At 41.8% G+C, this 21,556-nt stretch overlaps 2 protein-coding genes across 2 annotated transcripts in view; one reads left to right on the forward strand and one right to left on the reverse strand.

Moving 5' to 3' along the window:
* Window positions 1-21,556, forward strand: part of PDE7B (phosphodiesterase 7B) — a 294,818-nt gene that overhangs the window by 232,905 nt on the left and 40,357 nt on the right. The window contains exons 4-5 of the mRNA XM_080941986.1: window positions 17,804-17,955; window positions 20,626-20,689. Coding sequence (XP_080798112.1) covers window positions 17,804-17,955; window positions 20,626-20,689 — 216 coding nt within the window. The remainder of the gene's footprint in view (window positions 1-17,803; window positions 17,956-20,625; window positions 20,690-21,556) is intronic.
* On the reverse strand, window positions 12,072-13,166 carry LOC308439758 (calponin-3-like). The gene has a single exon (XM_080941716.1). The coding sequence runs from the start codon at window positions 13,086-13,088 to the stop codon at window positions 12,096-12,098; it is 993 nt and encodes a 330-aa protein (XP_080797842.1). The 5' UTR covers window positions 13,089-13,166; the 3' UTR covers window positions 12,072-12,095.

Genomic DNA, 21,556 nt, shown 5'->3' on the forward strand with positions numbered 1-21,556 from the left:
CTGATCGCTGGCATAGATGACAGGGTCTGCAATGTCGTCTCATACCTTAATTTCAGCATGTACTTGTGGGGGAGATGCAGATGGATCTGAGTTCAAGGCCAGCCTGGTCTAGACAGTACGTTCTTGGCTGACTAAACACTATATATAAACAGTGATGATGACGCATGTCTTTAATCCCAGCAGAACCGATTACGAGAGCCGTAGAAGTAACTTCCAACCCACATGGCACACCCACAAAAAAAAAAAAAAAAAAAAAAAAAAAATCCTCACGTCTTCTTCGACTGACTTTCCCTAAACCCACTTCTGAATATTTGAATGTTCTTCTCTCCCAATCTTTCTTTCCCATTCCTTTCTAAGCTGTGTCATCTCATGGTCTCTGTCCTACCCCATACATTTCCATCTCAGACATTCTCTTACCCCTGTTTCTGTGGACTCCTGACTCTATCGAAGGAGGGTCCAGGAAATCATTATGTTCTGGAGAGTGGAACACTCATTAGACTCATGCACGTTCCTGGATATTTAGTGCTAAAACCTTCCTTATTCATTGCAATGAATGTTGGGAGGGTGGGGGCCGTGCATTCTATCATGTTCCCCTAAGGGAGACCAAGCCTAAAACACTCTGTACACTGTGTATTCAAGGTTTCAGTTCTCCAGTTAAGGACGTGCTCAATGGGCATGTGTAGGTGGACCCTTTCCACACAGCTGAAAACAGTACATTCACACCTCAAAAGTTTCCACTGCACTCCTTGAGACCTACCAAAGACTACTGGAGATTAATGGTACCCATCCCTGATTAGACTAGTATTTAAAACTTACAAATAACATCAGAAATATTTAGAAATATATGTCCTAGAAAGGACAGAAGAAAAATGCACATGGCCATGGATCATGTGGAGCATCAGGCAGTGTCCCTCTGACTATAATTTTAGATTTGGGACCTTCAGCATGGTTAAAGCAGAGGTCTATGTACATCCTGTCAGGGTTTTATCCTGAGCAGCCTGTTTCCCCAAGCACGTCCCCCTCACCCCAGCAGCTGATCTGCTCTCTACACACAGGAAATGTTGGTCTTGTCCAAAGCTGCTGGCACTAACCAATGTCTGTGACTCTCTTTGAGTAACAACATAATCATCAAGTCACATTAACTCAGTGTCCATAAGACATGTGCTTTCCATTTTAAAACCCATAAGTGATTTATTATTTACTTCCCAATATTACATTTGTGCCTTTAGTGCCATAGGAAAGTTGCATACATGGAATCACTTCCAATTTGTGCCGTGAGGTTTTTCCTCTGGCTGTTTTTTAGCTGTTTGGGTGGTAGCCTCTTACAATCAGCATTACCTTGTTCCTCACTCTGACATCCTGTTCAATAATACCAATTTCATCTTCGACCTTTGAGTCTTTGTTGAGTTTTAGACACTCATTCTTGACTTATGTTGGAGTTTTTTTTATTTTTGTTTTACAATGCTTTTGTATAGCAACATAAGGGATTTACCCTCTTACTTTTTTGAAGTGTACAGAATAGAGTTTCACTATAAGTTCAATATACAAGTACAGCGGGCCTCTAAAACTTCTTCACTTTGTGTAGCAGAACTCTAAACCACTGCCCGTTCATCTCCCATTTCCACTGTCTCGCCACCACTCCACCCACCCTCGTATATCCACATGCTTTAAAAAGGAATAAATTTGAAATCTTTTAAATCCTGATCTATCATTGTGTCCTAGAAGAAAAAAAAAAAAGCCAAGATCCCAGGCTACACTTCCACACTTAACGAAGTCTTTGCCCATCTCCTGTTAAGTGTGGGATACAATGAACACAGCCTCACCCTCGGGATCAGGCAGACCCAGGTTCGAATCTCTGCTCTGCTACCTCTGTGAAGTCTGGAATACATGACTCATCCTCTCCAAACCCCTCTGCAAACACAATTCTTAATGCGAGCTTCACTATCTGCTCTGACGAACATGTGATGACCCACCTTCTGGGTGCTCAGTGTCTCTGACTTTCTTCATCCCCCAAGTCCTCACTATTCCTGTGGTGCTAGGACTTACACGTCAGGAAGCCAACTGTGCTGCTCTAAGTCAAGTATGCCTGCTGGGTCTTTGGTGCTGGGTCTGTTTCTCATGCAGGTGGACTCAGAAGCAGCCACAGAAAAGTGAGTCTTTCTTCTCTCTGATCCAGTTCAAATGTGACAGTATACCGCTTTGCCCACTGCTAATGTCCCTTACCCATGTATAGCATAAAGAGCTGTAGTTGTGGTCACAACCATGTCACTATTACACATATAGAACCATGGGGCATTGAGAGCCAATCTCAAAGCCTGAGTAGCCACCTGGAGTTCTCTGCTGGCAAAGGAATAGGTATTTAGGTGTAAGTAACTTAAACTCAACTACATGCACATCTAACTCTGAAGATTCGCTCAAGTGAACTAGAATTGAAGCAACCTTTGAAACCTACAGAGGAAAAGGAACTAGTTCACAAATGCCCTTCCTTTCCAAAGAGGAAATGAAGATGTTCTTTTCTGACAGTTTTTAGAGATAAAGTTTCTATCCAGGAGTATTCATGGGAAAAGATATTGCAGTACTGATCTATAGTCAGTCCTTTTAAATAGACTTTCTAATTTCTTTTGTGTATGTGTGTGTGTGTATGTGTGTGTGTATGTGTGTGTGTGTATGTGTGTGTGTATGTGTGTGTATGTGTGTGTGTATGTGTATGTATGTGTGTGTATGTGTGTGTGTATGTGTGTGTATGTGTGTGTGTATGTGTATGTGTATGTGTGTGTGTGTGTGTGTGTGTGTGTACATGAAAGAAAGACTTAAAACCAGGCTCCACAATAGGCAAGACATAGTGCTGTCTATAGGGTCTCTCAAAGGGGCTGAAAATTTGCCTGCTGAACTAAGCTAAGCTACTGCAGTGCTAACTGGGAAATACGAGAGCTCACAGAGAATGCAGAATGCACCCGACCAGAGGACAAGACTTGAAGTGGCCTGGTCAAAGGTATGGAGACAGTGTTGAAGCAGAAAAATATGGTGAACAACATCAACGGAACCAAAAGCAGGAGACCTGCTTGTCTACAGGAGTATGGATAGCCATGAGGGCCAAAGTTAGTAAGAACAACTGGATGACGTAGACATGAAGGAACCATTGAAGGGTTTGGTGAAGAGGGCTGACCTGGTAGGAGCTGTGCTTAAGAAATAAATCTGTCAGTGGTAAGTGAGGTAGGCACTTGGCTGAGTATTATGGGATTGGGGGATAAGGTTACAGTCCAAGTGAAGGCAGAGGGGCCTTAGGTCTCATGTTTGGAATTTTTGAAGTGAAACTTGCAGTTCAGATGCACATCCCCAGATAAGACACCACACTTATTAAAAAGACCAGAGACCAGGAGAGTTAATACTTCAGCGTTTAGCCTCAGGAGATGCAGAACTGACTGAAAGTTTAGTCACTTCAATTTACCCACCACAAACGGTAACCCTCAAAACTCTCTGGATTTGCTAAACATTTCAAACTCAGAAGCACAGGGTTTGGGGAAACCGCACTGTGCCTGGTGTAGATTTCTTCCTTGGGATGAAAGAAAATTTGATCTTCTTCCTACAAACTCACTTAAGTTTCATTCAAACTGAGAATTTTTTTTGAGGGGAAAAAAAAACTCCCAATTGTCCAAAGCAATTCTAAGGAGCTCACTTCTGACAATTCTCCTCCTTACAAAAGAATCCAATAATTTTCCAGCCATTCCTGATCCCGGAAGTTGGAGATTCATACTTCATGGGTTATGATGGATTTTTATGGTTGGCCAAAATAACAGCCTAAACACAGTAGTGTCCTGTGAGGCTGAGGGGGATGGAGCGTCTGACCCTTCAGGTGTGGATGCTGTCAAGCAGAGAGCAAGTCCACAACCCCGTGACTCAACCCAGCCGTCACTGTCAAGAACATAAAATGTTAGATCCAGAGAAACATTTTACCCTGTCTTCTGAAAGACTCTGCTCCGTCCTCCTCCTCCTTTGCCTCCCACGCTATGGCTGTGAAACAAAGCCCTTCTCTTAGTGACAGCCATCAGGACGTCGTGCGTGGATTTTGTACACAGAAGAAATAATGTCACGGGGCTTGAATACATTCTATTCAAGACCTGAGTTGGGGGAGCTTAAAAATAACGTCTTAGATTATTTAAACTTGGCTCTCTTCCTTAACTTCAAATTTTAAAGTGATGGTGTCTTACTTTGATTTAGTATTTTTATCTTTTTTATTTTTGGTCCTCCCTTTTTCCCAGTGTGTGTGTGTGTATGTGTCTTTTCACTGTTGCTGCTGCTGGTGTTGGCGGTGGTGGTGGTGATGATGATGATGGTGGCGGTGATGGTGGTGATGATGATGATGGTGGTGGTGGTGATGGTGGTGATGATGATGATGGTGGTGGTGGTGGTGATGGTGGTGATGATGATAGTGGTGGTGGTGGTGGTGATGATGATGGTGATGGTGATGATGGTGGTGATGATGATGATGGTGGTGATGATGATGATGGTGGTGATGATGATGACGACATTTTGTTTCATGTCCCTTTACCTCTTTGCTCTTTAATATCCAAAACTGGTCTCCTTACAGTTTTATTAAAACTGAACTCTTCAAATGCTCTTCATGCAAATGAATTTAGTTTGTATTTTATCTCCATAAAATTGCTGAAGATCTCAAAAGCCACTGGTAACAACTTTGCCCCAAGAGTATGTCCAACCATGTGAGGAGAAAGCTCTCCATTTGGTCTTATATATCCGCTTGTCTGTGTCTTTATCTACCATTTTTCCAACTCTCAAAAAAATACACAGGAAAAAAATACCAGATATAGCCATCTGTGACTTCTGAGAAAATGGGGGGATAAACGTGCCGTATTTTATTTTTCAAGGTTTATTTGGCAACTTCTTTTTATGAATGACTGAAGACCAATGTCTAGAGATGCTGAACTTTTGAAGCCGAGACTTTAATGTAGCAATTGTTGCATTCGTGAGATTTAGCTAAAGCCCGTGGAAATGACCCGATGCAGTCACAGTGCAATGAGGAAGGGCCTCATTCTGAGACGACAGCTCATCAAAGGGAAATCCACCAATGCTGTCCTCTGTGCACAATCTCTTTACACTCCCCACCCCTTTTCTAAAAACATGGCCTATTTAAAGCATTACCTCTGCAGGGCAACTGTGGGTAACCTATAGTTTCCATCTCTATGCCCTGAGCCTGCTTTCAAGAAAACTGCAGTCCTGGGCAGCTCCATTTGCCCTCCCCAGCTCTGCAAAGATGCTGAGCCTGAAGATGCAGCCCATGTGATGAGAGCTTGGCTGGAAACCTGCTCCTTGTGCCTCAGGACACGGACTGTCAGAGAAACCAGCCCAGCGCAGCCTCGTTAAAGTTGCACATTGAAAACTGGAATTTGATCCTAGTTTCCTCAAGGTTCAGGGTTCCTGGACTTAGATACATTAGATACAGTAAGGAGATGACTGGGTCCCATCATTTTGTGTTCATACCTGCAACTTGCAGGGTGAAGAGTTAGAGAAAACTAACAAGAATCTGCTCTCCAGACCTTAAACTGAATCAGAAAAACAGACTTATGAATAAAAGTGCGTTTTGCACCAGATGAGCTCAAGTAAGCATGGAGCAGGGTCAGCTAAGGCAAAGAGCAGGGGCAGGAAGCAGGGGGACTGGCTTTCTTCCCTGTTTTGAAGACCATTGGGAAAATTATTTCAAAACTAAACACAATTTTTACTACCTTATTTTTTTTAATTGGTTTATTGGAAGGGTGGGTGGCTCAGTGGGTAAAGGCACTTATTACCAACCCTGAGAACCTGAGTTCTATCCCTTGAACCAATAAGGTAGACAGAGAAAATCCAGTCATTTAACTGTGTGTGTGTGTGTGTGTGTGTGTGTGTGTGTGTGTGTGTGTGTGTCTGTGTCTGTGTCTCTGTGTGTGTCTCTGTGTGTGTCTGTGTCTCTGTGTGTGTGTCTGTGTGTCTTGTTTCTGTGTGTGTGTCTCTGTGTGTGTCTGTGTCTCTGTATGTGTCTCTGTGTGTGTCTCTGTGTGTGTCTATGTCTCTGTGTGTGTCTCTGTGTGTCTCTCTGTGTGTGTCTCTGTGTGTGTGTCTCTGTGTGTCTCTGTGTGTCTGTGTCTGTGTCTGTGTGTAAAATGAATAAATATAATAAACTAACTTATTATTCAAGAAAGGAAGGCATCAATGATGTTTTCTAAACTAATCAAATGTTTCCAAATTTAATCAACGGTTAGTATTATTTTTACTAATTTGTAATTTTGTGAATATTAATGGCACATACTGTGATATTCTAAAACACACACAGTGGAATGGATTTAGTTTACATTTGCCTGTTATCTATTTACAATGGTCTGGAAAAGAGAAGCTCAAAGGATCCCAACATCAGGAAATGACAAGGAGAGAAAAATGCTAACACATTTTTGACTACTTCCACATATGTGAGCTTCTGTACCCGATACCATAAGGTACAGAGTTTTATCGACTGATTGCTGACCCTGCATCTAATCAGCCATCTACATCCATAACTGCACATGGCACAGGACACGGTAAAAACCCTAGAAGAGTGAGTGACTGGGAACTGGTTCAGCAAGTTTAATGATAATTATCGCCATCATTAGAAAAGGGAACTTGAGCACATTATTCAGGTGATTCGGTCTGGTACTGGATACAGGTGGTTGTATGTTCATAGCTGCCTGTGTCCGGCTCTGCTTATTTAACAGCCATTTTCTTCGCCCTCAGTATCTTCTGCACCAGCTGTTAACTAGCCATCGTCTAAGAACAGTAGACGGAGAACTCGTCCGGAGAGCAAGACATACAGCAGACACCCACAATGTAAATTCACACACACCCATTGGTGGTCATATACACTTAAGTTCTTTCTTCCTACCACACTGACCAGTCCCTACCCAGAGCTGCTACAGAGAGATACTCAGAAATGAAGAACAAATTCTAAGATGTTTGCAATCAAGCCAACCCCAACTTGTGAAATTGTCTAATTACCATACTGGTGGAGCCAACACAAATTCCATAACCCTAAAATTAGCACTAAAGTCATGCAAAAATGTGCTAATACATTCATCCTGGTAGTATTCATAAAGGAACAAGTGAAGATAAATTCCACAGTTAGGAGCAATGCTTACATAGATTAGGCAACGGAATATTCTGGAACAGCTTAGAATGACTATCCTCACTGAGATGAGGACCGTTGCACAAGAGAAGTCAAACGGAGATGCACAGGGACAACTGCGCACACGCCATTCAACAGCCACTGTAAGCCGGCCCAGAATTCTGTTGCTAGGAACACTGTTAGGATCCCTAGATTTTTCTGGGCCGAGTTGAGCAGAGCTATGTAAGACTTAGCTACATTTAAATTTCTGTCCATGGTACATATAACCTCACTCCTAGTTACCAAAAGAAATACTAGCAGTTTACTCTGGGCCGTTTTGGAAACAACGGTGTCAATAATTGTTTATTGACATTATTCAATAATTGAATAGCACATCTCAGTACTTCCAGAAGCAGCTATGGTGTGAAGTTTGCAAGCAGTTTTCTAAATGGATTTTATTCCCTCCCAACTATGTTCTCAGCTCTTCATTGTCTCACATAACACAGAATTGATGTTCTCAAACCGAGGTAGATATAAATCAATTTCTTTCCTGCGATTATTGATTTTTCCCCTCTGTAGAGAAATACTTTGAGGATTATTTTCTTTCACTCAGGATCTTGTGTGCTCTCCACAGAAACTTAAAGCAGAGGTAGTTGATCACAACTTCATTCTCAGCATGAGTTCCAAGCCAGCCAGGATTACTGAGTAGAAATACTAAATTCTCTGTAAAAGACAGTAAAGGACAGAATGTTTTTATTTACTCATAAGCCTTTAGTGACTATGTGTGTGTGTAAATAATTCTAATGTAAAAGTTAAAATTAACTTTAAGATTTTTTTGTTGAATAAAAAAATATCAAAGTGGACCAACATTCTGTCTACATGGAAAAGACATAGACAGCTGGGAGGAACGTCTGTCCCTTTCCTTCTGTGGTTTAAGAGTGAAGATAGATCTAACATTTGATAATTCATCAAACCATTAGTCTAGTAATTTTTCATTACGGTGGTGCACACCTTTAATCCCAGCACCTGTGAGGCAGGGGCATGCAGATTTCGGAGTTTTAGACCAGCCTAGTTCTAGAACAGAAGGGTTATACAGAGAAACCCTGTCTCGAAAAAATGGTGATTTTAATAAATAATAATTACTTTTAATCATCTATGTTCATCATATGCAGTCCAATTTAGTAGCCATTGTCTTAACTATAATCTGCCTGCCAGGCTGTGTGCACTAAGTGGGTTCACCTGTGATATCAGATGAAATATGTCCACCAATCAGGGCTGTCTTGTCTATTTCTGATTCCAGTGTATAGATGCATGCATATTGGAGGTGACAATTTTCCTATAGTGTTTTAGAGTAGAAGAATGTTTGCAGAATACGAAAAGGGGATAGGTTGCTGTGTGGCTGTTTCATTTTAAATTTGACTTAAATAAGATGGGGGAAAAATTGATGTCTTTTACTTATTGTCTTAGTCAGGGTTTCTATTCCTGCACAAAACATCATGACCAAGAAGCAACTTGGGGAGAAAAGGGTTTATTCAGCTTACACTTCCTCATTGCTGTTCATCACTAAAGGAAGTCAGAACTGGAACTCAAGCAGGTCAGGAAGCAGGAGCTGATGCAGAGGCCATGGAGGGATGTCACTTACTGGCTTGCTTCCCCTGGCTTGCTCAGCCTGCTTTCTTATAGAACCCAGGTCTACCAACCCAGGGATGGCACCACCCACAATGAGCTGGGCCAGGGATGGCTCCACCCACAATGGGCTGTGCCCTCCCCCTTGATCACTAGTTGAGAAAATGCCTTACAGCTGGATCTCATGGAGGCCTTTCCTCAACTGAGGCTCCTTCTCTGTGATAACTCCAGCTTGTGTCAAGTTGACACAAAAACAGCCAGTACACTTACTGAAAGACCTGACTTGATTCTCTATGGAAACATAATCATATCCCTCAGTCTTGTGCAGCAAAACTCTTTAAAGAGTTGTCTGCCCTGAAAATGTCTCAGATACCTTTCTATCCTCTTAAAGGGGTATGTGCCTGTGTGCATGTGTGTATGTGTATGTACTTATGTGTATGTGTGTACATGTGTGCATACTTGTGTGTGCATGTGTGTATGTGTAAGTACTTTTGTGTATGTGTGTGCATGTGTACATACTTGTGTGTGCATATGTGTGTCAATCTGGAGGTCAAACCTGGCATCTTGTGTGTGCTATACATTTCCAGCCTTTAAACTTTATCTCATTACATTTTTTAAAAAGTTAAATTGGATTTTATAATTAGAATGTAATTATTATCTTCAGTTTATGTTATACCATCCTTTGTAATCATCCAAATTTTCTTTCTTCAAAATTTTTGAGTTTTTTAATTAAGTTAATATGTATATAACACACAATATGTATATATTCACAGTACTAACCATTTTTTAATACAGTTAGGGCTGACTACAACATCCATTCAGTTTGTTACACAGCAGCCTCTAGGACGTTATCGTCTTGTATAACTGAGACTCAATCCCTTTAAACAGCAGAATTTTTCCTAAAAAAAAAAAAAAAAGAAAAAAAGAAGAAGAATTATTAAGCATTTTTCATGGTGGATGGAGAAGCTGTATGAGGAGAGAGGTTGAAGGTGCAGAGAAGCCTCTACTTTGTAAAAGTATATAGTGCTTATAAAAAAAACAAACAAACAAACTTTCTCATCATTAGCACATAAATACCTCCTGCCCTTCATTTCTCTAGTGGCTTTTATTTTCTATTTTGTATTGCCAAAAAAAAAAAAAGCCTGTAAAAAATTTATAGTCATAGTTTTTCAGAAACATGTTTTAAACCTCTCAGGTCTGTTTTTTTTTTTTTTTAGATTGAACAAGTGTCTGTGAATTTATTCCAAGACCGTATGCTGTTCCCTTTCTCCTGTGCCCTCCACAGAGGCCCGGCTACGTGTGTGTCATATGTTTTTCATATAGATTCAAATATGGGAGAAAACATGCAACACTTTTTCTGATTTATCTGACTAACATGATGATCTTGTTTCACCCATTTTTTTCTACAAATGATGCAATCCAATGCATAGCGTGTATGAATGTATGCTTCATGCATGCATACCATATTTTTTTCTTACCACTTTATTTTACAAAAAGAGGGATACATATATGGATTTTTAAAGGCATTTTGGTATAACATTATATGAATAATTTTGTCAGTACTTAATTCTTTTAGAGGTTTGATAGCATGCTTAGAAATCCCACTAGTTACCATAAGCATGAAGTACATGTAGGACAGAATATAACATGGAAACAGATTTCTTGTTGGGTATAGATTAAGCATAATGATCTGTGAATACTGAAAATTGCCACAGGGCTATTATCTTAGCTCTTGGATTATTAATGATTTGAGGTCCAGGTGTACCACACTCTGGAGAGGGTGCTATGCATTTTTTCCCTCTAAGAAGGACTGAGGCTTTTTTTTTTTTTTTTTTTTTTTTTTTTTTTTTTTTTTTTTTTGGCCTTTGTTTTTCTTGAGCTTCATATAGTCTGTGAGTTGTTTCTGGGGTGTTCAGAGCTTTCTGGGGTTAGTATCCAATTATCAGTGACTGCATATTATGTCTGTTCTTTTGTGACTAGGTTATCTCACTCAGGATGATATTCTCTAGATGCATCCATTTTCTTAAGAATTTCATAAAGTCATTGTTTCTGATAGCTGAGTAGTACTCCATTGTGTAAATATACCACAATTTCTGTATCCATTCATCTACTGAAGGACATCTGGGTTCTTTCCAGCTTCTGTATACCATATTTTAAACTTCTGATTGTAAAATAATTTCAAATGTGTCTAAAGTATTCAAGAATAGAACAAACCAGACACTCGACATCAGCACCAACCATCATATTTTGCAATATTTGCTTCATTTTTTATTGAGGAATTGCACACACCATATCCTTTTGCCTAAAGACTACAACCTGTATCTCTCAAGGAACTAGGAGAGCCTCTTACAGACTTCCTCTGTCACAGCTTAAGAAATTCACAAATATGGCGTGTTATCCACACACAGGCAATCCCATATTCAAATCTGACAAGTGACCTTAATAATGTTGTCTACAGACTTTTTGTTTCTTCTCCAGGCACCAGATCAGAACCATGCACTGTACTTGGTCCAATACTCCTGGGGTCCATTACTGTGCAACAGTACCTAAAGCTGTGGTTACATTTTGTGATATTCTTTTAAGACTACAGGCCAGGTGCTTGGGAGAGTGACCTTCATCCTGGACATTTATTTATTTATTTACATCCCAAGCACTGCCCCCTGCCAGCCCCAACACAGAGTCCCTCCCTCATCCATCCCTCCCTTCTCCTGTGAGATGGTGCCCCTCTCCTAGGTATTCCCCCATCTTGGCGCATTAAGTCTCTACAGGACTAGCTGCATCCTCTCCCACTGAGGCAAAATAAGACAGTCCTGCTGGGGAATGAATTCTTTTTTTTTTTTTTTTTTTTTTTTTTGCACACTGATCATGACTTTATTTAGAACTCAGCAGACAATACTGCAGAAAAACATCCATGAGTCAGGTTCTAAAGCTGCATCTTAGATTTAGTTGGCAAAGACCACATTTAGCAAATCAACTTTTTAGTCTTCCGCATACAAGCCAGATACATACTAGACTGTAAAAAAGAAAAAATAGTTTCCTATTGTTTGAAAATACCAGTTTACGTGTAAGTGTAAAAAAATGCATAGATCTTCAACCAAAGAGCTGGCTGTCCTGGCGCAGCTTCCTCGTCACCTCGTACGGAGTTACCGGTTATGCCGTACTTGCTACAGCAGTAGAAGGCAGCTATTTAGAGAGGAGGCAGAAAAGGGGAAAGGAATGTGCATAAGGCATTCTTTACAGGTACAATAAGTATAATAGTGTTTTAGGAAGACAAGAATTATTCAAGGCTAGCTTGGGTCTCACTGGATAAAACAATGGACTAAATACTGTACTCCCGTGTGTGACTCTAATAATCAATGCCCTGGTCATCACCATACTGGTACTCCCGAGGGTAGTCGTCTGGGTACTCGCCATGATATTCATCGGGGTATTCTGCCTGATAATCGCTATCACTGATTTCAGACCCATTTGTTCCCGTGCCCTGGCTCCCGTTGTGAATGACAGGTTCTGTGGGTGCGGCACAGTACTTGGGGTCATACACTTGCCGCCCAAGCCCATACACGCTCATTCCTTTCTGGGAAGCAACTTTGTTGGTGCCCATCTGTAGAGATATGGTCGAGTTGTCCACTGGCTGTAATGTTAGCTTCTGGTCATAGATGTCTCTTCTGGTACCTGGTGCTAGCATCCCTGCCTGGCTGGCTCCTTTGTTGGTGCCCATCTGCAGGCTAATGGTGGTCTGGTCAAAGGGTTTGTCAGTCTGCATTTTGGGATCATAAAGATGCCTCCGAGTGCCATAGGCCGTCATACCCGCCTGGCTGGCACATTTGTTGGTTCCCATCTGTAAACCAATTACACCTTGGCCAGCCTTTAATTTGCCTTCATCGAAACGTCTTGTTTGTTTCTCTGCATACTTAACACCAATGTCAATGGTTGTGTGGAATCCTTTTGTTTTCGCCAGACCTGCTAGAGCCACCAGCTTAGTCTGAACCTGGCTCATGTTGCCATTCTCAAAAAGGTCGTTTGCTTCAAATATATCATGGGGCTTCATACCGTAAGCCTGGATAGCTTTAATAAAGTTGCTGATGTTCTCCAACTGCGGCCAGTTTAGTGAGGATTCGTTGACTTTCTTCACAGAGCCTGGCTGTAGCTTGTTTATGAGTTCGCACAGGATGATGCCGTCCTTTAGCCCTAGCTGGAAGTTGGTCCCAATGCCCATGCCTGTCACCTCTTCTATCCAGTTGCGCAGATCTTCCTCAGCCTGCTGGTCATACTTGGATGCGATCTTGTTCTTGACCTCGGCCAAGAGCCCGTAGGAAGGGCCCTTGTTGAAGTGGGTCATGGCTGTTCGGACGACGGGAGGGGGCTGCGCTCGGACTCTGGGGATCAGTCACCCTCGGTGTCCCTGCTCTTAGCCCCAGCGACGGGCACGCGGGTGGTGCACGAGCTCGCTCCTCTGCGCGGCGCTGGAGAAGCCAGAACGCAGCAGACGGACGTCGATGATGCTGATGATGCTTCGAGGTTCGCTCAGCGAGTCCCGCGGAGGCTCCAGATCGCTCTGGAGGGGGACCCGCTGCCCTGCTCGCTGCTCGCTCCGCGGCTCTATGAATTCCAGTCAGGACACAGTGTTAGGGAAGTTCCCACTGAGCTGCACATCTGCTACATATTTGCCAGGGTCCTCAGTCCAGCATGTGCACTCTCTTTGGTTGGTGGCTTGGTCTCTGAGAGCTCCCAGGGGTCCAGGTTAGTTGACTCTGTTGGTCTTCCTGTGGGGTTTTTATCTCCTTCAGTTCCTTCAGTCCTTCCCCAGCTCTTCCTCCATAAGGAGTCTCCACCTCTATCCAGTGTGTTTCAGTCAGCTGCTGGGTGGAGCCTCTCAGAGGACAGTTATGTTAGGCTCCTGTCTGCAAGCATAACAGAGTATCATTAATAGTGTCGGGGATTGGTGCTTGCCCATGGGATGGGTCTCATGTTAGGTAGGTTATTGGTTGGCCATTCCTTCCGTCTCTCCTACACCTTTGTACTACATTGTTTTTAGATGGGACAAATTTGGGGTGGAAAAGTTTTAGGCGTGGGTTGATATCCCTGTCCTTCCACTGGGGGGTCCTTCCTGGCTACAGAAAGTGGCCACCTCAGGTCTCAAGTCCCCACGGTTAGGCATCTTGGCTAAGGTACTCACATTGACTCCTGGGAGCCTCCCCCATCTCAGGTCTCTGGTACTTCGTAGAGATTCCCCTACCCCCAGTAGTGGCAGTTTTTTATTCATTCTCCTAGGCCTCTCTCCTTTCTCTTCCCACACCGGATGCTGTCCCCCTCCTCATCCCCATCCCCCACGCTGGACTTCTCTGTTGAGGATGTCACTTGCCCATTTTAAGCAACAGCCTTACATCCCTGCTGCCGTATCTCGGTGCAACATGTAAGCAAGTGCCAGTTTCTCCCCTGAATAATATTTAATAAAGAAGGTATCATTTTCGTATTTCAGCCACAAAAAAAAAAACCTGACCATTTTCTCTGTCCAATTAATAAGCAGAAAGATGCTGTGGCATTATGCAATTACCTGATGCATTTTAAATTTTCCTTAATCACCATAATATCCATTAAGGATTCTGACCCAATTCCGTTATTACCTTGATAACTGCAAACTGACAATTTTCCCATCCTATTATTCCTACTGCATTGATTGGTTGGCACTCTCTGCAAAGAGCTTTCTCTTATCTCAAGCACTCGCCTTCTACACTGTAAATTCATTGATTTTTTTCCTTCTTATTTTGTTTGGAGGTTTGAAGTTTATTCCTCCATCATTTATTTTGAAGTTTCCCTTTTGCTTAAAGGGATCTCTTAAAGCCTCCTGACATATATTGTGTTTATGTGTGTGTGTGCGTGTGTGTATGGGGGGGGGTATGTGTTGGTCAGCAGACAGCTACAGCTTGTGGAGTTGGTTCTCTGCATGCGTGCCTGTGCGTATGCGTATGTGCCTTGGTCAGGAGACATCTTGTGGAGTCGGTTCTCTCCTTCCACTGTGCGAGTCCTGGAGCTCCTGTTCAGGTCATCACACTGGGCGTAAGCTCCACTTAGGCATCCTTTAGACGATCCCATCGTATTTAAAATTCTCGTATTCTGGTGCAGTGTGTCACAGTTCACATGGACATCTGTCCTGGTCCAGTAACTGTTCCTTTCCCTGAGCGTGAGGTGTATTCACCACTAAAATGAGTTTTTGTTTCGTGTGCGCACACAATAAAATGTGTGCTTTCTAAGTGCAGTCAGTGCTCCTGCCGGCACCATTAGCGGCGTTAGTGTCTCACACTGTTGTGTTTGTTCAGAAGGCTTCCACAAAGTGACCTTATCCTGCTTGCCATCCTCTCCCTCCTCACCTCCCATAATTCTGTTCTTCTCTGTACCGTTCTGAAGATGAAATGGAGTCACTCCACACTTCGGGCTTGGCTCATTTCTCATGGATGTTCACATTCACCTTGGCTAGTCTCATCCGTGTCTTACCAGGTGCCTCTAGCCCTGTCTTCTCTCCAGCTCTGGACTTGACATCCAAATTCACTACCTGAACACTGCTCCACTGCGGCCTTCTCGTTCTCCCACCTACTCTGCAAAAACACTTGGATAGAACTAAAATATCTTTGAAGGTCCACCACCACTTCTGTGCTTCCCTGTAGCCTGGTTTCCACTACTTACTTTGTGGGTTCTGTCTTCCACCCTTTTCCCACCCTTCTGACCTCCTAGTCTAGACAGGAGAGAGAAAAATGAGGCAACGTTATTGTTATTTCTGCAGACTGGGATGTCAAGTTCCTCGGGAAGAGTTTGAACTTCACCATCAGGAAATCTAATTTCTTCTTTGCACACAACTACTTAACAAACCACAACCAACAGCAACCAAACAACAGTCAACCAATCAACAATGCACCCTGCCTCTTGGAGGCCCTAGCATTTATATACTCTCTGAAAGTCCCCTCAATTCCAAACGTCACAGGATCCGAAAAACTATCTGCCACTGGCAGAATCATGCTCCTGCATGAGGTAAATCATAGTCAGACACTGTGGACAATGTGAAGCAGCTGGTACCGCACACCAACGAGCCAGAATTGTCACTAGCCTCCCCTGTCACCACTGCATCTCAGCAGCCATCACTGCCGACTGGACTATTTCAGTAACTTCCTGAGACATCTGCCTTCCAGGCGAGCCTCTGCTCTAAGAGTTCATCCTTCAGTCCACCCTTTCTGTCCTCCTCACAGGGACTGGCCCTTCCTTCTGTACTCAGTCCAGAGTCCTAGGCACGCTTCCACTCCTGACAGTCGATTCAGTTTCTAGACCTGGAAGGCACATCCCAAGGTGTTTACTCAGCTAATTCCCCCATTGGCTCTAATTTAGGTCAAATTCTGTCTTCTCATTAAGTCGGTGCTGACTGCTACGGAGACAGAGTTTCTGACCCCCTGTTCTCTGCGCGTGCACACACACATATGTACACACGTGCAGAGGCACACGTGCCTGCCATTCTCATTACATCTACCTTCACTTTTTATTACTCCTTTCCTTTTATGTCACACATTGTCAGTCTCTCTCTGCCATGTCCCTTCTCAGAGGACAGAGATCTTGTTTTTGCTCACTGACATGTCCAGGACAGTGAAATTCCCTACAAGGTACTCAGGTTTCTTTCTTGGTTTTGTTTGGTTGGTTTGGGTTGGTTGGCTGGTTGGCTGGCTGGTTGCTTGGTTGGTTGGTCGGTTGGTTGGTTTTTCAAGACAGGGCTTGTCTGTGTAATGACCCTGGCTGTTCTGGAACTGCCTTTGTAGACCACGTGGTCTACAAAGATTCACCTGCCTCTGCCTTCTAAGTGCTAAGATGAAAAGCATGTGCCACCACCACCCGGCTCTGTTTTTTATGTTTAGTAAATGAATGAGCACCTTCACTTGATGTTTTACTGTAACAAACTCACAGAAAGGAGAAGCAATCTGCAGAATGAGGCTGACAAATAAAAATTTTAATATTGATGTAGCCCAAACACAGCCTCAGCCTCTCTCTTCTTCACTGTCTCCACACACACATTTGCCTCTTACCATGGGTGAAATCTAGATTGGCTTTAAATACTAATTTTTTTAACTAAAATTTTAATTTTAATCAGGCAGTATTTTCAGAGAAGAGCTGGTCTTGTGGCCCTGAATTATGCTTTTTCGTACTCCATACAGCCAAGTAATAAGTTACAGATGGTCACTCACTGTTCCGAGTTCCCCTGGCTTTCTTTTTCTCATTAGTGGTAATTTTGAGTGCTATAGGGGAAATGGGGAGATGGGAGAAGACATGGAGAAAAACTAATTACTCTATACATCAGCTATACATTTTCCTACTAGACTCCTACAACTAGCATTTGCTGAAGACATCACCGGAAAGTTTCATGTAAGATGAGATGTTCCTTAACCAATGTCCAGATACGGTACCTACACATTTCTGTTCAGTTACCATGACAACATCAAGTCCACAAGTCCTGAATATCAATGAGCTTATGCCACCCAGCTGAAGCGCTTACAACTCCCACTGCAAGATGGCACACAGTCACAAGGCGAGCAGCCTCTTTGACATTTGTGTCATTGCTAGTCGATGACATCCCTCAGAAAACAGGAAACACGTCTCTTGCCACCATCAAACATCTGAAAATATAAGAAATAAACAAACCAAAAAACAAAGTTTGTAATTCATACAGTTCAAGCCACCCGACATTATATAAGAAACGTCTATGCAGAATATGTAACAAACACTAAGCTCTGTGCGGTCACCCCAGGACTCGAGAGCCTCGGCAGAAAGATCGTGATTTTGAGGTTAGCCTGTCGAAGGAAGAGAGAGCCGGAGGGACAGAGGAGAGAAAGGGCAGGAAGATCCGTTATTTGTTTCATTTATTAGAAGAATTTCAAATATCAACTTAATAGACCATATTCAACTCGATTTAGCTCTTCAAGTGTCTTTGAAATCTCTCCCCTTTTACTATATTATTTTTTACACAGAGAAAATTCTCCCTCTTTAAAACACATGATCTCTGCTTCTGATTCCTTTCCACAGATACAACACACTCAGGGGAAATTGGCACCAAGAAAAAGGTGAAAAGACTGTTAAGTTTCCAAAGATACTTCCATGCATCTAGGCTTCTCCGAGGGATTATACCGCAGGCCCCCCTCCATCTTCTGGATGAAGACTACCTTGGACAAGCAAGGGTAAGCCAGTAACCTCTAGGTCTCCCTGCAGCAGGCAGTGGCTAAGAGCCTTCGCCCCAGCTGACAGTGCCTGAGTCTGAACTTTACTCTGCCTCTCAGGGGTTTTTGTGACTTTGGGTCTGTTATTTAGCACATCTATGCTTACTTTCTCAAGCACAAAACAAAGCTTATAGAACAATGTACCTCCTAGAGGTGATTAGAGACTTTCTGCATACAGTCTAACCTGCAGTCTTTGTAGTTATGGGGTAGAGGGTGCTGGGGATTAAACCCAGGATTTTTGCAAGCTAAATAAGTATGTCACCAAGCTGCACACCAATCTTGAGGTAAAGCACGGCCCCATGTTTAATATACTCACACCAAATACATGTTAGCTATTTTCACTTTTATAAATGTGTAGAGCACATTTATACAATGCCAAACAAAGTAAAGTGTTAGACTGAAAGACTACTACTTAGGGTGTGACTAAACCTTTAAATCTACCAAATTGTCTTGTGTAATGGCAACAGAAAATACCTCCAGTAATTATCAATGTTTAACTCTACATTAGACTCTTTTTTTTAAACTTTATTTTAAAAAACAAAGATAAAAGGAAAAAAATTTAAACATTTTTGCATAAATGTATACAAATACAATTGTGTCAGTGCTTGGCTTTTTTTTTTCTTTTTTTTTTTTTTAAGGTTTGATATTCTGCATTAAGGTCTTACTAGTTACAATGAGCAAAAAGTACATGTAAAACAGGATGTAACACAGAATTAGTCAACGTTTTCTTGGTGTGTAAGGATTGAGCATGACGGGTTTTTTTTGTTTTTTTTTTTTTTTTTGTTTTTTGTTTTGTTTTGTTTTGTTTTTTTCTTGAACTTCACACAGTCTGTGAGTTGTTTCTGGGGCAATCCAAGCCTCTGGGGTTAGCATCCCACTATCAGTGACTGCATATTATGTCTGTTCTTTTGTGACTATATTAGACTCTTGATACAGCACATTAGCCTACTGTTTTTAAGCCAGTCAAAAAGCTTTTAATAATAAATTATCTTTCACTCTACATTGGTTTAATAAGGTAGAACTCAATGTGTGATTGTCTAGAAACAATTTTCAAGTTAATTCTAGCCTAAGTTACCAAAGGAATTTAAATTCCAAGGATAAACTTGCCACCATTTAAACAGAGGTCAAAAGTAATCATTTGTAGCTTATATGATATGTAGTATCTCCATATGATATATTACTACATATACGTCACTAAACAATGAATAATAAAAAAATGCCAGACGAGCCAAATTCCAATGTCCTATAAAAGGATAAAAGTTAATTAGACTTTAGAACAACCTAAGGGTGAAATTAAATGATCACTGGTTTGTTGGTAGTTGGTGATTGGATGATTGGTTGGTAGTTGGTTGTAAGTTGGTGGTTGGTTGATCAGTTAGTTTATAGTTATTGATTGGTAGTTGGTAGTTGGTAGTTGTTTGGTAGTTGGTGGCTGCTTGGTGGTTGGTTACTTGGTCAGTTAGTTGATTAGTGTTTCATGTGTGATTGGTGTTTGGTTGGTAGATGATTGGTTAGTAGGTGATAGTGGATAGTTGGCTGATTTGTTGAAAGGAGATAAATAATAACTTCTAACACTGCATTGTCAGTGACAGAGTGAGTTCTCTTCTGTAGGCAGCTACAAATTTAAAGGTGATATTGAAATATAGAAAAAAGAGTAGACCAGAAGTCTGCCTGTCAGAAAACTGGGCCCGACTCTGCCTTTCACACTGTAGGATTTGTGTAAAGGTTCACCCAAAACAGACAGTCATCCTTTGTTTCTTGAATACATCGTAAGGGCTGAGCATGCCATATAAGGCACTGATTTTTTACAGGACAGAGAACCACTCGGGGGCTGAGAAAATCGTGAGTTATTCCTTGCTTTATTAACTGTCTTCAAAGAGAGATGGGCGGAACTGTGAGAACTACAGTACAGAAAGAATTGACCACCTCAACCTTTATGTCACATTTAATTCTAAATACAGCTTACTTCTTAATAAAAACAAAAAAAGGCTTCATTATACTCAGTAGGTCTCCAAATCATCTGGTATGGTCAGTTACTGTCTGGTTGCCTATACCGTTAATTTTACATGCAGTCCACACTGAGCAACATAGTGTGCTCAGTAATGGTTTTCACTTTGGTTTTAGGTTTTATTATAGGAACAGGAACCATAGCTCAGTGATAAAATTCTTGTCTGACATGAAGATCCTGGGATTAATTCCAAACACAAATGGGGAGGAAATGTTGCAAAGCTTCACCGTATAGTACACACCCTGGTTTAACAGATACCTATCCCTGTGTCCCCTGAGAAGAATACCTCAACAGGCATATGAGGCACATAGCACTACCTCACTCTACCCCTACAAACAACCCTCTGATGAGGATGGTATCAGCCACAGTTTTCAGATGAGGGTTAGAGAAGTTAAAGATGCAGCCAAGGTCTAACAGACAGGGAGAACAGTGCCTCATATTAGACCAGGTAGTTTAAACTCTGAGCCATTAGTGAATGAAGTAGAATCTAGTTTACCCCAAATCCGTTATACATAGAGTAGAATGCTACAGTTTTCCAGATTTTAATAAATCGTTGTGTCTAGAGGTAAATGTTGGAGTCTCCTCGTGCTTCACTTGAGTATTATTTTTATTTGCCTTCTCAGCATATGCTCTCCAAAGTTGGAATGTGGGACTTCGACATTTTCCTGTTTGATCGCTTGACAAATGGTAAGTTCCTTCCCCCAAAGAATTCTCACTAAAATACACATGATAAAGTGGATTTGTTTCATGAAAAACAATTTGTATTCTTAGACAAATTGCTTTTGGCCCTTCTTTTCCCACTCTTATAAATCTATAGTCAGTTGGGACAAGCCAGGGAGGGGAAAATTAATTCAGATGAAGAATGAGAACTAAACTCAACCTTAGCGTGTTAGGATTGTTTCCTTCTGAACTGTGATTCCAAAAGAATTGAGAAACCACAGATTGCACTCACCATGCAGAATATTCTGGTCACGTCCAAATGTAGGGAGCGTATTGTTAGTCACTGAGAAATGAGCACACAGAAGCGCACATGACCAGTCCCGACTCTTACAGGCAAAGTACTTAATGCTTTGGGATAGCCCATTGCAGGTATTGCTTGGATAAGTTTGGCATCATCAGAAGGAAGCAATTGAGAGAAGGAGGATGTAAAAGCTAAGGCTATAGCTGAAATCTAATCCCATTAAGTCTTCCTTTCATGTTTTATGTCTAAGAAAAGCTTTACCTAACCAAATAGTCAAATACATTTTCCTCCATCTATTAAAAAACGTAGATAACGTTAGGCCATGAAAGACCTCATTTAATGTTGATGTTGGTCTGATCCATCATCTGTCTAATTTGTGCACTCCATCAACGCTCATTTGAGTTGATGAGAAGTGTGCGGTAAGAGATATTTGGTATAAAATGGCGGCTTGGATGTTTACACTGTGGAAAGCTAACTGACATATATAGGACATGGGGTGGAGTCCATAATGTTTCATTGATCTTGTTCAGATCAGCCTGAAATGGGTACTGATAAATTAAGTGTGAAACAAAGAACCTTTAGTGGTGTTTGGA

Source organism: Micromys minutus, assembly GCF_963924665.1.
Source record: "Micromys minutus genome assembly, chromosome: 30".
NCBI lineage: Eukaryota > Metazoa > Chordata > Mammalia > Rodentia > Muridae > Micromys > Micromys minutus.